We start from the raw sequence: 17,040 nt of genomic DNA, 5'->3' as shown, positions 1-17,040 counted from the left end.
GACAGCGACGACTTAGGCACGCTCTCCACGGATGCGACGGGCCAGCTGGATGTCTTTCGGCATGATGGTGACGCGCTTCGCGTGGATGGCGCACAGGTTGGTGTCCTCGAACAGGCCGACAAGGTACGCCTCGCTGGCTTCCTGCAGGGCCATCACGGCCGAGCTCTGGAAACGCAGGTCGGTCTTGAAGTCTTGCGCAATTTCACGAACCAGACGCTGGAAGGGCAGCTTGCGGATGAGCAGCTCGGTCGACTTCTGGTAGCGACGGATTTCACGCAGGGCTACGGTTCCCGGACGGTAACGATGCGGCTTCTTCACTCCTCCGGTGGCCGGAGCACTCTTGCGAGCGGCCTTGGTGGCCAGCTGCTTGCGCGGGGCCTTGCCTCCGGTCGATTTACGGGCAGTTTGCTTCGTACGGGCCATTGTACACTGTTGGCTGAGGGTAGCGGGACGTGAGCGTGTCTTTCTCGATGCGAAGTGGCTTCTGAAATAGAGTTTCACGACTTCCGACGCCCCTTTTATAAGATCGCTCGGCCTGCACACATGCACACTTCCTCGCAGCGAGCGTACGACAGAGGGTACGCATGTGTTGGTGTGGCCTAAAGTGTATATAATGGCGCGGTCTCGCGCCGAGAGCATTTATTGTGCATTGTGAACCTGAACCTTACGGATCAAAATGACTGGACGCGGAAAGGGAGGCAAAGGTCTGGGCAAAGGAGGAGCCAAGCGTCATCGCAAAGTGCTGCGCGATAACATCCAGGGAATCACCAAGCCAGCTATCCGTCGTCTGGCCCGCCGTGGAGGAGTGAAGCGTATCTCTGGCCTGATTTACGAGGAAACTCGTGGCGTGCTGAAGGTATTCCTGGAGAACGTGATCCGTGATGCGGTCACCTACACCGAACACGCCAAGCGCAAGACCGTCACAGCGATGGACGTCGTGTACGCGCTGAAGCGTCAAGGTCGCACTCTGTACGGTTTCGGAGGTTAAGCCCGACGACCCCGCCAGCCAGCGAACACAGCTGTTGCCAGCTCATCTCAACGGTCCTTTTCAGGACCACAATCCGTTAGCGTTGCCTAAAATGCCTACATTTTACAACTTTGATCGATGGTTGGTTTGAAAATATTGAGAATTATTTTAAGTGATCATTGGTGTTCGTTTGCGGTGATTCGAATATCGAACAGAACCAGTGTTCAGGCATGCTCAAAGAGAGACGCCATCTAGTGCAGACGCTGAGACACGGTACCACAGGGGTTTGTTTTTAATTTCGTAGCAACGTACGGAACTGTCCATGAAGTGAGACGAGCAACACGCGCAGGTCCCTTCCCGATTGTGATCAGTGAAAATCAAACATATGTATAGTGTCACAAAAAAGCAGCATTGAAAAGCCTGCCGTCGCACACGCAAGGATCGAGAGAAACGTTACGAACTGTTGATAGAAACGCTCTCTTTTTGTGTGATTTCTCTGGCGAAGCTTTCGCTACGCTCATGCGTCTCGCGATATGCTATCTTATAAAATAGCTGATTCCTCTGTTGCCCGCACAAATGCAGTTCGTGACCAAGGCCTGCTTCGCACAGATTAAGTGCGAAATCTCAGTACTGTACAATTGTCCGGCCGATCCTAGAATTCGAAAGCCTCATGTGGACTCGTTCACAACAACATATTATTAACAGGATAGAATCATTTCAGTATAAGTGTTTGCGCCCATCGCGTATGCAATCTCCATCAGGATGCTCTACTGCTCCTTAGTTCGATCGGTGCTGCCCAAGCGCCACACATTGCTTAAACGACTGGAAAACAGAAACTCCACTTAAAAACAAAATGACGCGCCCGACCTTTTACCCGACGTTTAATGCGTGCGCGCCTTTTCGCCTCGAGGACGCGTTTATTTAGACCAACGACGACGGTTTCAGACGATAAGTGTCATCGTTTTTTTTTAAACTATGTCGACGCCTATGAACATGCACATTTAATATTATTGTACCCGGCACCAGTGATGGCACCGACGTACGCGTTGTACAAACAACCAGATCACTCCCATTGGCACTCCTTTTGCCCACCGCCGCCGTCGTTTTTAGTCCCCCGTGGGGGTAGTTGTGAAAAAATCACAACTCTTCTGGGTGGTGGTTGGTGAAGTTTGTGAAGCAATTTTATTCGATCCTTCGATACAATCTCAAAACTGTGTACTATTATCAGACCAAACCCTGTGTGTTGTGTTGTTCACGGGCAAGGCTGGTCCCTGGAATATGGAATGGGAATGCGAATGGAACGAAAACAAAACTAGCATAAGATAGAAATAAAACTACATTTCTATTGGGGCAATTTTGAAACAGTCCCAAGATACGATTTGGGCATCGAGTTCGCTGAACCAGCGAAATTGGCTCCGGGTACACACAATAGGACCGGGGTTTAAATCCCATCCAGACCGCCTAGGGGCGTACATAGGGCTGACTACTTTGCTACGGGTACAATCAAGTCACAGAAAGCCAGAAATGGCAAGCCAAGACCGCTCGAGGTTGTAATGCCTGGGAAGAAGAAGAAATTATTTGTTGCGGGACTACCGGAACTAAACTTGTATGTCCCAACCAGGCCGCTGCTTGACGTGTAGAGGATTGCCGAACCCGTTTTGGCGCCTATTCGCCGAGTCTTTTATCAAATAGATTACATGGAATGGAAATACATGTGCAGTCGGTCGGGTCGAGAAACAGCGTAGAATTTGTTTAATTAAGAAAGCCTCATATCCTCAGTCCTGTCCGTGTGGGAGGGTTAATTCCTACCTGTACAAGGTTTGCTATTTTAATTTTTATGGGATGTTTTGGCTACCCTGCACTGAAGGTCAGGCGGATGCGGATCAGGTTAATGAGGCTGTGTGTCAGCTTCTACTTCATCGCGCATGCGTTACCTGAGACAGGCTGGCAGGCTGGGTGGGATACTTGAGCGTTCTCCATGCAGATTTTCGAAGGTACGGTTAGGGAGGGAACAGGAATGGTTCAACATATTCTTTAGCAATACGATTTGTCGCCCTGAAAAGGACGGTTTTTGGTGGAGCAGCTGGTGGCTGGCTAGTGAGCTTAGGCCTTCTTTTCGGTCTTCTTCGGCAACAGCACGGCCTGAATGTTGGGCAGCACACCACCCTGGGCGATGGTCACACCGGACAGCAGCTTGTTCAATTCCTCGTCGTTGCGGATGGCCAGCTGCAGATGACGCGGGATGATGCGCGTCTTCTTGTTGTCTCGTGCAGCGTTTCCTGCCAATTCCAACACTTCAGCGGCCAGGTACTCCATCACGGCAGCCAGATACACTGGTGCGCCGGCACCGACACGCTCGGCATAGTTGCCTTTGCGCAGCAGACGATGGATACGGCCAACTGGGAACTGCAGACCAGCACGGTTCGAGCGGGACTTTGCCTTTCCCTTCACTTTTCCTCCCTTTCCACGGCCAGACATGATGAAGGCTTGGGTTTCAGTTGAGTTCGTTGAGAGCGCGACGCGGCGATGTGCGATGCTTCGTAGCTTGTTCGCTTGTGCCAGAAAACGTTTTTTTTTTTTTTTAACGTTAAAGAATTTATTGATGGATATCTTAGAATTAACATTATTAACATATTTTCGCGAGAATCAACTGAAATGTTTTTCAGCGCTCTTGTCGTTTTGTATGCCAAGAGGCAGTTCTTTTTGTTAAATTAAATAATGATGTTGTATGCACTTAGGCTAATTGTTAGTTTAAACTTACAAACTAATTAACAACTTACGAACTAAAACAAACTACTATCTTAAAACTAGCTAACTACCTTATTCTCTAAATATTAGGTTTTTCACCTGCTGGTGTGTGGAAACCGCTGCTGAAGTCTGCAACCGGTTGATGATGTTGTCTGCTATAACGTCGAATGGTGCTGTGTTCGCTGCATCGTAGAGCTCCTCAAGCCGTGTCCAGCTGGGAGCGTCCAGAATTAGTCGGAGGATTCTATTGCAATTGGTTTGTATCTTCAGCAGGTTCGTCCTTGCACAGGTACGCCAGACAGGAATGCCGTACGTTGCTGTGGGCAGGACGATCTGTTTATAGATGGCTATCTTGTTGGATGGGTGTAACTTGGAGCGTCTGTTGATGAGTGGGTATAGCTTCCCCAATAGGATGAGCAAGCGGATGGATGTTTGCTTGGTGTGGTGATGGAACAGCATACGGTTGTCGATGGTGATCCCGAGGTATCGCACCGTCGTCTTCCACGGCAACCGGATGCTGTCGATGGTGATGTGCTGGGTTTGGGGATTGATGAGCTGTTTTGACGGGCGATGGGGGATGATCATCGCCTGGGTCTTGGAGTGGTTGATTTTGATCTTCCAGCTGGAAGCATACTGTCCGATGATGGTCAGCGAACGTTGAGCGCCGCTTCTCAACTCTGCCAACGTCCTACCCTTCGTCGCGATGGCCATGTCGTCTGCAAACAGGAACATGTCCGCACCGACGGGAAGGGTCGGCAGGTCCGCAGTGTACAGCAAATAGAGCAAAGGCCCCAATATGCTGCCCTGCGGAACACCGGCTGGTACTGTAGCAGCACCAGAGGCAGTTGAGGAGACGACGACCCGGAACGTCCGCTGTTGTAGATAGTTGTGCAGGATGTTCACCAGGTGAGCTGGAACCCCGAACCTGCATAACTTGTGGATGAGCCCGTTGTGCCACACGTTGTCGAACGCCTTCTCGATGTCCAGCAGGACGACAGCGGTGGATTTGGAAACTCGTTTGTTTCTTTGGATGGTGTTCTTGAGCCGAAGAAGCTGTAGTGTGGAGGAATGGCCGGACCGGAAACCGAACTGCTCCGCTGGGATGAGTTGCCGCTCGTCGACTGCATCGCGAAGCCTCCAGTAAACTAATCTCTCGAAGAGTTTACCGGGAGCACTCAGCAGACTGATGGGTCGATAGCTTGCAGGCAGCGTCGGATCCTTCCCTGGCTTTAGGATCGGGATCACCTTAGCGCACTTCCAGGACTGTGGGAAATAGAAAAGTTGAAAACAACGGTTATAGATATTTACCAGAAGTGATAGCGCCTTTGGTTGCAGTTTTTTCAAAAGAATGTTGAAGATGCCGTCGAAGCCGGGCGCCTTCATGTTCCTCATTCTCTTGACTGCAGCCTTCACTTCTGCTATGGTGGTTTGGTCTTCGGGTGGAAAGGGTGGGTCGTCCGCAACGAGTCGGTCAATCGTCGCAGCCACAGATGACTCATGTGGACTGGGCATCGACAGACCGATCTGGTGAGCACTGGCGAACTGGTGGGCAAGTGCATCGGACTTTTCTGCTGGTGTGTATGCCGTCTGGGTCGTGGCTATGGTGAGTGGTGGTACTGGTCTGGGTTTGGTGCGAAGGACTTTTGCAGTTTTCCAGAAGCTGGGTGCATGGGGAGGTAGCCTTTGGACCATACGCTCGAAGCTGTTGTTGCGGATCGTCTGTACTCGCTCGCGGATGATATGCATAAGCTGCGTGGCCTGGCGTTTCAGCAACAAGTCCCCAGTCCGCTGATACCGTCGCCTCAGCATATTACGTCTGGTGATGAGTGATCGCGTGTGGTCATCGAGAACGAGAATCTCACCACGCACACTCCTCTCCGGGACGCACTCCGCTTCAGCTGCTTTGACGGCACCCTCGAACCGGGCGATTGCTGCGTCAACGTCGGGTATCGCGGGACCAACGTCAGTGTTGTCGATAAGCTGGTCCACGGTTCTCCCAAAGCGAGCCCAGTCGGTGTGGCAGTAGTCCTTTCGCAGTAGAGGTGGATGTCGGGTTGCATTCAGATTCAGTTCCGTTAAGACCGGGAAGTGATCTGAGTTCAGCTCATCGATGGTTTGGGGTTTGCTGCAGATGAAATTAGAAAGGAAAATATCTATTATTGAATGGATACCTCGGTTGGGGATGTGTGTTGGAGCATCGGGGAACTGCACGACGAAATTTCCACGCTGCAACAGGTCCGCCAGGGCGATTCCATTTGTGTTGCTCCGTACGTTGCCCCACAACTGGTGCCTGGCGTTGAGATCACCCCCAATGAGTGAACGGGCCGGATTGCTGGTGATGATGTGTAGCTCTTGTCGGAACGTAGCTCTCCGCGACAGGGTGCACTGCCGCGGACAGTAGACTGCCGTAAGCTGCAGTGGACCGGTGTCGGTATGGAGCTGGACGCCTATTGCTTCTATGGTGGTGGTGTTGTAGTGCGGGAGTAGTGTGTGCCGGATTCCACGTCGGATCGCTATGGCAACACCGCCGCCTCGGGAGGTGGTGCGATCCAGACGATGGATGGTGTAGTTGCCTAAGAAGAAACTCATCTCAGGCTTGAGATATGTTTCCACTATTAGCGCTGCATCGATGTTGTGCCGGACGAGGAAGTCACCGAGTGGAATTTGCTTAGTCCGGACGGACTGAGCATTCCATGTGATGACTCGCAGCGCCCGGTCAGTGAAGGAGCATCAATAGTTCTCCGATAACGGCGATTTGTTCTCCCTTGTTGCGGCAAAGGCGGATCTTCGGGAGCATTCTGCTAAATATAGCGAATAGCTCTTCCGGGCTAAACAGGTCTTCCGATGAAGTTGTGGCTGGAGTTGTAGTTGGTGTTGTAGCTGGTGTGTCTGGAGCGTTCTTGATGTCCTGCAGTCGCTTCGCAAGGTTGTATCTCGGTGCTGTGGATTGCAAGGAAGAAGAAGAGGTTGGTTTAGGTTGTGGTACTGTTGGGTTAGGTTGTGGGATGCGCGCTGCCGCAGGTCGGACGCTTGGAGTGGTTGGTGCTGACACAATCTGCGCAAAGCTTTTGGCCTTGGGAGCAGTGTGCAACACCGGAGGAGGAATGGAGTGTGGGAGTGTGGTTTGGATGGTGGCTAACGGTGGAAGCGCGTGCCACACGTTAGCTTTGGCTGGTGGAGGAGCAGAGTTTCGACCGTTGGCGCGCTGACGAATCTCAATGTATTTGGCCCGCTTTGGACACGACGGATCATCGGCGCGATGAGCAGCACCACAGTTCGAGCACTTTACTGTGCCCGAACCCGATGGACACTGCTCCGAGAGATGCTCCGCCGCGCAGATGGCACACCGAGGTTTAATTTGGCAATGGCGAGTACCATGCCCAAAAGCCTGACATCGATGGCATTGCGTCGGGCCTTTCTTCCCTCCGCGGTACGGCTCCCATCGCACGATGACTTGCTGGATTGACCGTACTGCCTCCAGCTTTTTTAGCGAGCATGTTCCTCGCTTGAAATGAACCAGGTACAACCTGGTTTGAATGCCCTCTGCGCGGCGCTTGATCTCGAACGCCTCCAAAACGTCGAGCTGGTGGATTTCCTTCAGTTCACAAACGATCTCCGCGAGGTCCGTTTCCGGAAGCCCACGAAGCACCGCCTTGAAGGGACGCATGTTTTTAGCGTCATGCGAAAAATATTCCGCATTCCGCTGCTGCAGGTAGTTAAGGACCTCCTGCTGTTCAGCAGGAGATCGAACGGTGATTGACGTGCCTACGCCGGAGATACGGAACTCTGGTGTGATTCCACGAGCCTGCAGTTCCGGACGCAGGACAGCTACTGGGAGTGACTTCACCGTGATCGGAGGCATTTTTGCCGCCGATACGGGAGCCGGAGCCGATGTACGCCCTGCAGGAACAGCGGGCGTAGCTGGTGTTGTGGAAGGCTTCGTTGTCGGGACTGCCTTCCGTTGTCGCCGGTTTACGGTGACAAATTGTGCCAGGTTATCCTCCTGCACGCTGGTGGATGAACGTGACTCCGTACTGTCCACGCTCATCGTATCGTCAGATTCCTCCGAAGAGGAAGAAACCACGCTCCTCGAGCGCTTGGACTCGGCCGAATCGGAGCTCGATCCTACCGAGTCTGGCTTCCTACTCCTCCTTCTACCACGCTTCGGCATAGCCGAAGTCGAAGCCGAAGCAGGCTACGAGGCTACACTCACGAACAGGCACAAGCGCAGCACACGAACACACACACAGGTACAAATACGATACACGGAGAATCACAGCACAGGTACAGTAGCACAACACGGGCACACCAAGAAGCACAGTCAAGTAGCAGGCACTAATCGCAGGCAGCATAACCACACTGGTCGAAGTCCAGGCACGGTATGTGCCAGAAAACGCGCCCGTTTTTCGTTTATATACCGGGAGAGAAAACGTCGGCAATCTCCTCTCTGGTTGCGCGCCTGTCACCTCAGTTCCAAATAAAAGCCGAATGAAGCGATTGGATCGGTATCAAACGCGTTTCTACTCTCCGACAGTTGGCATCGTACCCGTCGTAAGCTAGCGAAATGGCACCGAAAACCAGTGGAAAGGCTGCGAAGAAGTCTGGCAAGGCCCAGAAAAACATCTCCAAGTCGGACAAGAAGAAGAAAAGGAAGACCCGCAAGGAGAGCTACGCTATCTACATCTACAAGGTGTTGAAGCAGGTCCACCCGGACACCGGTATTTCCTCGAAGGCGATGAGCATCATGAACAGTTTCGTGAACGACATCTTCGAGCGCATCGCTGCCGAAGCGTCCCGCCTGGCGCACTACAACAAGCGCTCGACGATCACGTCCCGCGAAATCCAAACCGCCGTCCGCCTGCTGCTGCCCGGTGAGCTGGCCAAGCACGCCGTCTCCGAAGGAACCAAGGCAGTCACCAAGTACACCAGCTCGAAGTAATTCTCGACGGACGGGGGAAGCTCATCCATCTATCCATCCAACCAACCGGTCCTTTTCAGGACCACAATACGCATCTGTCGAAAAGAATTTGTCCCAACCCAACTCTCCATCATCAAATGTTACCAACTAATTCCAGTCGCACAATATTCAAGTTGCGCAATAGAATCGCGGTAGACAGCCACTTACGGGGCATTTCCTAGCGTTCCCAGGTAACAAAATCGTCTATCTCGCTCTATCTAAGCAAAAAGTAAACCTACCAAAGCGAGAAAGGATGATGATTTTCTAACCTGGGTTTCTCCAACGGAGAGCAGCATTTTGTATCGTTCATTTACTCATCCTTTTGCTTGCCTGAGACATTACTTGTGTTTATGAATATTATTCATGTTTGTATGTACTCCATGCATATATGTTTGTGATGAATGCAGTGCAGAATTATGATAAAACGTTTTCGTACAAACAATTATGAACTATCAGTTTTGAAACATTAGCGTACATCGGAGAATTGCTGCATTGTGGTAAACATTGATGGCAATCATGACTTCCTGGCTTGACCTGAAAATAGAATTTCATATCCATGGCGATCGCTTCACACGGGTACCTTGTTGGTGTGGCGTCGCGTACCACTCAACCAAGCAAAGCTATTCTCTAGGCTCCCATGCCAACAACACGCGCGCATCGAGTACTCCATGCAACATTTTTCTAACCAACAAAATGAATCGACATGATTGGAAGGAGGATGATTTCAACATTACTCTTTTGCTCAACATTTCTGGTGGTCCTGAGAAGGACCGTTTTTGTTTGGGGCGAGACTGCCGCTCGAGGGACAGCGACGACTTAGGCACGCTCTCCACGGATGCGACGGGCCAGCTGGATGTCTTTCGGCATGATGGTGACGCGCTTCGCGTGGATGGCGCACAGGTTGGTGTCCTCGAACAGGCCGACAAGGTACGCCTCGCTGGCTTCCTGCAGGGCCATCACGGCCGAGCTCTGGAAACGCAGGTCGGTCTTGAAGTCTTGCGCAATTTCACGAACCAGACGCTGGAAGGGCAGCTTGCGGATGAGCAGCTCGGTCGACTTCTGGTAGCGACGGATTTCACGCAGGGCTACGGTTCCCGGACGGTAACGATGCGGCTTCTTCACTCCTCCGGTGGCCGGAGCACTCTTGCGAGCGGCCTTGGTGGCCAGCTGCTTGCGCGGGGCCTTGCCTCCGGTCGATTTACGGGCAGTTTGCTTCGTACGGGCCATTGTACACTGTTGGCTGAGGGTAGCGGGACGTGAGCGTGTCTTTCTCGATGCGAAGTGGCTTCTGAAATAGAGTTTCACGACTTCCGACGCCCCTTTTATAAGATCGCTCGGCCTGCACACATGCACACTTCCTCGCAGCGAGCGTACGACAGAGGGTACGCATGTGTTGGTGTGGCCTAAAGTGTATATAATGGCGCGGTCTCGCGCCGAGAGCATTTATTGTGCATTGTGAACCTGAACCTTACGGATCAAAATGACTGGACGCGGAAAGGGAGGCAAAGGTCTGGGCAAAGGAGGAGCCAAGCGTCATCGCAAAGTGCTGCGCGATAACATCCAGGGAATCACCAAGCCAGCTATCCGTCGTCTGGCCCGCCGTGGAGGAGTGAAGCGTATCTCTGGCCTGATTTACGAGGAAACTCGTGGCGTGCTGAAGGTATTCCTGGAGAACGTGATCCGTGATGCGGTCACCTACACCGAACACGCCAAGCGCAAGACCGTCACAGCGATGGACGTCGTGTACGCGCTGAAGCGTCAAGGTCGCACTCTGTACGGTTTCGGAGGTTAAGCCCGACGACCCCGCCAGCCAGCGAACACAGCTGTTGCCAGCTCATCTCAACGGTCCTTTTCAGGACCACAATCCGTTAGCGTTGCCTAAAATGCCTACATTTTACAACTTTGATCGATGGTTGGTTTGAAAATATTGAGAATTATTTTAAGTGATCATTGGTGTTCGTTTGCGGTGATTCGAATATCGAACAGAACCAGTGTTCAGGCATGCTCAAAGAGAGACGCCATCTAGTGCAGACGCTGAGACACGGTACCACAGGGGTTTTTTTTTAATTTCGTAGCAACGTACGGAACTGTCCATGAAGTGAGACGAGCAACACGCGCAGGTCCCTTCCCGATTGTGATCAGTGAAAATCAAACATATGTATAGTGTCACAAAAAAGCAGCATTGAAAAGCCTGCCGTCGCACACGCAAGGATCGAGAGAAACGTTACGAAGTGTTGGTAGAAACGCTCTCTTTTTGTGTGATTTCTCTGGCGAAGCTTTCGCTACGCTCATGCGTCTCGAGATATGCTATCTTATAAAATAGCTGATTCCTCTGTTGCCCGCACAAATGCAGTTCGTGACCAAGGCCTGCTTCGCACAGATTAAGTGCGAAATCTCAGTACTGTACAATTGTCCGGCCGATCCTAGAATTCGAAAGCCTCATGTGGACTCGTTCACAACAACATATTATTAACAGGATAGAATCATTTCAGTATAAGTGTTTGCGCCCATCGCGTATGCAATCTCCATCAGGATGCTCTACTGCTCCTTAGTTCGATCGGTGCTGCCCAAGCGCCACACATTGCTTAAACGACTGGAAAACAGAAACTCCACTTAAAAACAAAATGACGCGCCCGACCTTTTACCCGACGTTTAATGCGTGCGCGCCTTTTCGCCTCGAGGACGCGTTTATTTAGACCAACGACGACGGTTTCAGACGATAAGTGTCATCGTTTTTTTTTAAACTATGTCGACGCCTATGAACATGCACATTTAATATTATTGTACCCGCACCAGTGATGGCACCGACGTACGCGTTGTACAAACAACCAGATCACTCCCATTGCCACTCCTTTTGCCACCGCCGCCGTCGTTTTTAGTCCCCCGTGGGGGTAGTTGTGAAAAAATCACAACTCTTCTGGGTGGTGGTTGGTGAAGTTTGTGAAGCAATTTTATTCGATCCTTCGATACAATCTCAAAACTGTGTACTATTATCAGACCAAACCCTGTGTGTTGTGTTGTTCACGGGCAAGGCTGGTCCCTGGAATATGGGAATGGGAATGCGAATGGAACGAAAACAAAACTAGCATAAGATAAAAATAAAACTACATTTCTATTGGGGCAATTTTGAAACAGTCCAAGATACGATTTGGGCATCGAGTCGCTGAACCAGCGAAATTGGCTCCGGGTACACACAATAGGACCGGGGTTTAGATCCCATCCAGACCGCCTAGGGGCGTACATAGGTCTGACTACTTTGCTACGGGTACAATCAAGTCACAGAAAGCCAGAAATGGCAAGCCAAGACCGCTCGAGGTTGTAATGCCTGGGAAGAAGAAGAAATTATTTGTTGCGGGACTACCGAACTAAACTTGTATGTCCCAACCAGGCCGCTGCTTGACGTGTAGAGGATTGCCGAACCCGTTTTGGCGCCTATTCGCCGAGTCTTTTATCAAAAAGATTGTATGGAATGGAAATACATGTGCAGTCGGTCGGGTCGAGAAACAGCGTAGAATTTGTTTAATTAAGAAAGCCTCATATCCTCAGTCCTGTCCGTGTGGGAGGGTTAATTCCTACCTGTACAAGGTTTGCTATTTTAATTTTTATGGGATGTTTTGGCTACCCTGCACTGAAGGTCAGGCGGATGCGGATCAGGTTAATGAGGCTGTGTGTCAGCTTCTACTTCATCGCGCATGCGTTACCTGAGACAGGCTGGCAGGCTGGGTGGGATACTTGAGCGTTCTCCATGCAGATTTTCGAAGGTACGGTTAGGGAGGGAACAGGAATGGTTCAACATATTCTTTAGCAATACGATTTGTCGCCCTGAAAAGGACGGTTTTTGGTGGAGCAGCTGGTGGCTGGCTAGTGAGCTTAGGCCTTCTTTTCGGTCTTCTTCGGCAACAGCACGGCCTGAATGTTGGGCAGCACACCACCCTGGGCGATGGTCACACCGGACAGCAGCTTGTTCAATTCCTCGTCGTTGCGGATGGCCAGCTGCAGATGACGCGGGATGATGCGCGTCTTCTTGTTGTCTCGTGCAGCGTTTCCTGCCAATTCCAACACTTCAGCGGCCAGGTACTCCATCACGGCAGCCAGATACACTGGTGCGCCGGCACCGACACGCTCGGCATAGTTGCCTTTGCGCAGCAGACGATGGATACGGCCAACTGGGAACTGCAGACCAGCACGGTTCGAGCGGGACTTTGCCTTTCCCTTCACTTTTCCTCCCTTTCCACGGCCAGACATGATGAAGGCTTGGGTTTCAGTTGAGTTCGTTGAGAGCGCGACGCGGCGATGTGCGATGCTTCGTAGCTTGTTCGCTTGTGCCAGAAAACGCGCCCTTTTCTCGTTTATATACCGGGAGAGAAAACGTCGGCAATCTCCTCTCTGGTTGCGCGCCTGTCACCTCAGTTCCAAATAAAAGCCGAATGAAGCGATTGGATCGGTATCAAACGCGTTTCTACTCTCCGACAGTTGGCATCGTACCCGTCGTAAGCTAGCGAAATGGCACCGAAAACCAGTGGAAAGGCTGCGAAGAAGTCTGGCAAGGCCCAGAAAAACATCTCCAAGTCGGACAAGAAGAAGAAAAGGAAGACCCGCAAGGAGAGCTACGCTATCTACATCTACAAGGTGTTGAAGCAGGTCCACCCGGACACCGGTATTTCCTCGAAGGCGATGAGCATCATGAACAGTTTCGTGAACGACATCTTCGAGCGCATCGCTGCCGAAGCGTCCCGCCTGGCGCACTACAACAAGCGCTCGACGATCACGTCCCGCGAAATCCAAACCGCCGTCCGCCTGCTGCTGCCCGGTGAGCTGGCCAAGCACGCCGTCTCCGAAGGAACCAAGGCAGTCACCAAGTACACCAGCTCGAAGTAATTCTCGACGGACGGGGGAAGCTCATCCATCTATCCATCCAACCAACCGGTCCTTTTCAGGACCACAATACGCATCTGTCGAAAAGAATTTGTCCCAACCCAACTCTCCATCATCAAATGTAACCAACTAATTCCAGTCGCACAATATTCAAGTTGCGCAATAGAATCGCGGTAGACAGCCACTTACGGGGCATTTCCTAGCGTTCCCAGGTAACAAAATCGTCTATCTCGCTCTATCTAAGCAAAAAGTAAACCTACCAAAGCGAGAAAGGATGATGATTTTCTAACCTGGGTTTCTCCAACGGAGAGCAGCATTTTGTATCGTTCATTTACTCATCCTTTTGCTTGCCTGAGACATTACTTGTGTTTATGAATATTATTCATGTTTGTATGTACTCCATGCATATATGTTTGTGATGAATGCAGTGCAGAATTATGATAAAACGTTTTCGTACAAACAATTATGAACTATCAGTTTTGAAACATTAGCGTACATCGGAGAATTGCTGCATTGTGGTAAACATTGATGGCAATCATGACTTCCTGGCTTGACCTGAAAATAGAATTTCATATCCATGGCGATCGCTTCACACGGGTACCTTGTTGGTGTGGCGTCGCGTACCACTCAACCAAGCAAAGCTATTCTCTAGGCTCCCATGCCAACAACACGCGCGCATCGAGTACTCCATGCAACATTTTTCTAACCAACAAAATGAATCGACATGATTGGAAGGAGGATGATTTCAACATTACTCTTTTGCTCAACATTTCTGGTGGTCCTGAGAAGGACCGTTTTTGTTTGGGGCGAGACTGCCGCTCGAGGGACAGCGACGACTTAGGCACGCTCTCCACGGATGCGACGGGCCAGCTGGATGTCTTTCGGCATGATGGTGACGCGCTTCGCGTGGATGGCGCACAGGTTGGTGTCCTCGAACAGGCCGACAAGGTACGCCTCGCTGGCTTCCTGCAGGGCCATCACGGCCGAGCTCTGGAAACGCAGGTCGGTCTTGAAGTCTTGCGCAATTTCACGAACCAGACGCTGGAAGGGCAGCTTGCGGATGAGCAGCTCGGTCGACTTCTGGTAGCGACGGATTTCACGCAGGGCTACGGTTCCCGGACGGTAACGATGCGGCTTCTTCACTCCTCCGGTGGCCGGAGCACTCTTGCGAGCGGCCTTGGTGGCCAGCTGCTTGCGCGGGGCCTTGCCTCCGGTCGATTTACGGGCAGTTTGCTTCGTACGGGCCATTGTACACTGTTGGCTGAGGGTAGCGGGACGTGAGCGTGTCTTTCTCGATGCGAAGTGGCTTCTGAAATAGAGTTTCACGACTTCCGACGCCCCTTTTATAAGATCGCTCGGCCTGCACACATGCACACTTCCTCGCAGCGAGCGTACGACAGAGGGTACGCATGTGTTGGTGTGGCCTAAAGTGTATATAATGGCGCGGTCTCGCGCCGAGAGCATTTATTGTGCATTGTGAACCTGAACCTTACGGATCAAAATGACTGGACGCGGAAAGGGAGGCAAAGGTCTGGGCAAAGGAGGAGCCAAGCGTCATCGCAAAGTGCTGCGCGATAACATCCAGGGAATCACCAAGCCAGCTATCCGTCGTCTGGCCCGCCGTGGAGGAGTGAAGCGTATCTCTGGCCTGATTTACGAGGAAACTCGTGGCGTGCTGAAGGTATTCCTGGAGAACGTGATCCGTGATGCGGTCACCTACACCGAACACGCCAAGCGCAAGACCGTCACAGCGATGGACGTCGTGTACGCGCTGAAGCGTCAAGGTCGCACTCTGTACGGTTTCGGAGGTTAAGCCCGACGACCCCGCCAGCCAGCGAACACAGCTGTTGCCAGCTCATCTCAACGGTCCTTTTCAGGACCACAATCCGTTAGCGTTGCCTAAAATGCCTACATTTTACAACTTTGATCGATGGTTGGTTTGAAAATATTGAGAATTATTTTAAGTGATCATTGGTGTTCGTTTGCGGTGATTCGAATATCGAACAGAACCAGTGTTCAGGCATGCTCAAAGAGAGACGCCATCTAGTGCAGACGCTGAGACACGGTACCACAGGGGTTTTTTTTTAATTTCGTAGCAACGTACGGAACTGTCCATGAAGTGAGACGAGCAACACGCGCAGGTCCCTTCCCGATTGTGATCAGTGAAAATCAAACATATGTATAGTGTCACAAAAAAGCAGCATTGAAAAGCCTGCCGTCGCACACGCAAGGATCGAGAGAAACGTTACGAAGTGTTGGTAGAAACGCTCTCTTTTTGTGTGATTTCTCTGGCGAAGCTTTCGCTACGCTCATGCGTCTCGAGATATGCTATCTTATAAAATAGCTGATTCCTCTGTTGCCCGCACAAATGCAGTTCGTGACCAAGGCCTGCTTCGCACAGATTAAGTGCGAAATCTCAGTACTGTACAATTGTCCGGCCGATCCTAGAATTCGAAAGCCTCATGTGGACTCGTTCACAACAACATATTATTAACAGGATAGAATCATTTCAGTATAAGTGTTTGCGCCCATCGCGTATGCAATCTCCATCAGGATGCTCTACTGCTCCTTAGTTCGATCGGTGCTGCCCAAGCGCCACACATTGCTTAAACGACTGGAAAACAGAAACTCCACATAAAAACAAAATGACGCGCCCGACCTTTTACCCGACGTTTAATGCGTGCGCGCATTTTCGCCTCGAGGACGCGTTTATTTAGACCAACGACGACGGTTTCAGACGATAAGTGTCATCGTTTTTTTTAAACTATGTCGACGCCTATGAACATGCACATTTAATATTATTGTACCCGCACCAGTGATGGCACCGACGTACGCGTTGTACAAACAACCAGATCACTCCCATTGGCACTCCTTTTGCCACCGCCGCCGTCGTTTTTAGTCCCCCGTGGGGGTAGTTGTGAAAAAATCACAACTCTTCTGGGTGGTGGTTGGTGAAATTTGTGAAGCAATTTTATTCGATCCTTCAATACAATGTCAAAACTGTGTACTATTATCAGACCAAACCCTGTGTGTTGTGTTGTTCACGGGCAAGGCTGGTCCCTGGAATATGGAATGGGAATGCGAATGGAACGAAAACAAAACTAGCATAAGATAAAAATAAAACTACATTTCTATTGGGGCAATTTGAAACATTCCAAGATACGATTTGGGCATCGAGTCGCTGAACCAGCGAAATTGGCTCCGGGTACACACAATAGGACCGGGGTTTAGATCCCATCCAGACCGCCTAGGGGCGTACAACGTTCTGACTACTTTGCTACGGGTACAATCAAGTCACAGAAAGCCAGAAATGGCAAGCCAAGACCGCTCGAGGTTGTAATGCCTGGGAAGAAGAAGAAATTATTTGTTGCGGGACTACCGAACTAAACTTGTATGTCCCAACCAGGCCGCTGCTTGACGTGTAGAGGATTGCCGAACCCGTTTTGGCGCCTATTCGCCGAGTCTTTTATCAAAAAGATTGTATGGAATGGAA

The 17,040-nt window shown here is 51.1% G+C and overlaps 2 protein-coding genes across 2 annotated transcripts; both read left to right on the top strand.

Moving 5' to 3' along the window:
* Positions 1-8,279: 8,279 nt before the first annotated feature.
* LOC118516500 (histone H2B) lies at positions 8,280-8,654 on the top strand. The gene has a single exon (XM_036062429.1). It carries the CDS (start codon positions 8,280-8,282, stop codon positions 8,652-8,654), a length of 375 nt encoding a protein of 124 aa, XP_035918322.1.
* Positions 8,655-13,123: 4,469 nt separating this feature from the next.
* On the top strand, positions 13,124-13,603 carry LOC118516495 (histone H2B). Its single transcript, XM_036062425.1, has one exon. The coding sequence runs from the start codon at positions 13,176-13,178 to the stop codon at positions 13,548-13,550; it is 375 nt and encodes a 124-aa protein (XP_035918318.1). The 5' UTR covers positions 13,124-13,175; the 3' UTR covers positions 13,551-13,603.
* The last annotated feature ends 3,437 nt before the right edge of the window (positions 13,604-17,040 follow it).

This window comes from Anopheles stephensi, unplaced genomic scaffold (genome assembly GCF_013141755.1).
Source record: "Anopheles stephensi strain Indian unplaced genomic scaffold, UCI_ANSTEP_V1.0 ucontig302, whole genome shotgun sequence".
NCBI lineage: Eukaryota > Metazoa > Arthropoda > Insecta > Diptera > Culicidae > Anopheles > Anopheles stephensi.
Note: the sequence above shows the minus strand (reverse complement) of the source record. Positions and strands in the feature narration are given on the sequence as shown.

Coding starts and splice junctions, on each gene's coding strand:
- LOC118516500 (XM_036062429.1), top strand. CDS start 8,280: ATGGCACCGAAAACCAGTGGAAAGGCTGCGAAGAAGTCTGGCAAGGCC.
- LOC118516495 (XM_036062425.1), top strand. CDS start 13,176: ATGGCACCGAAAACCAGTGGAAAGGCTGCGAAGAAGTCTGGCAAGGCC.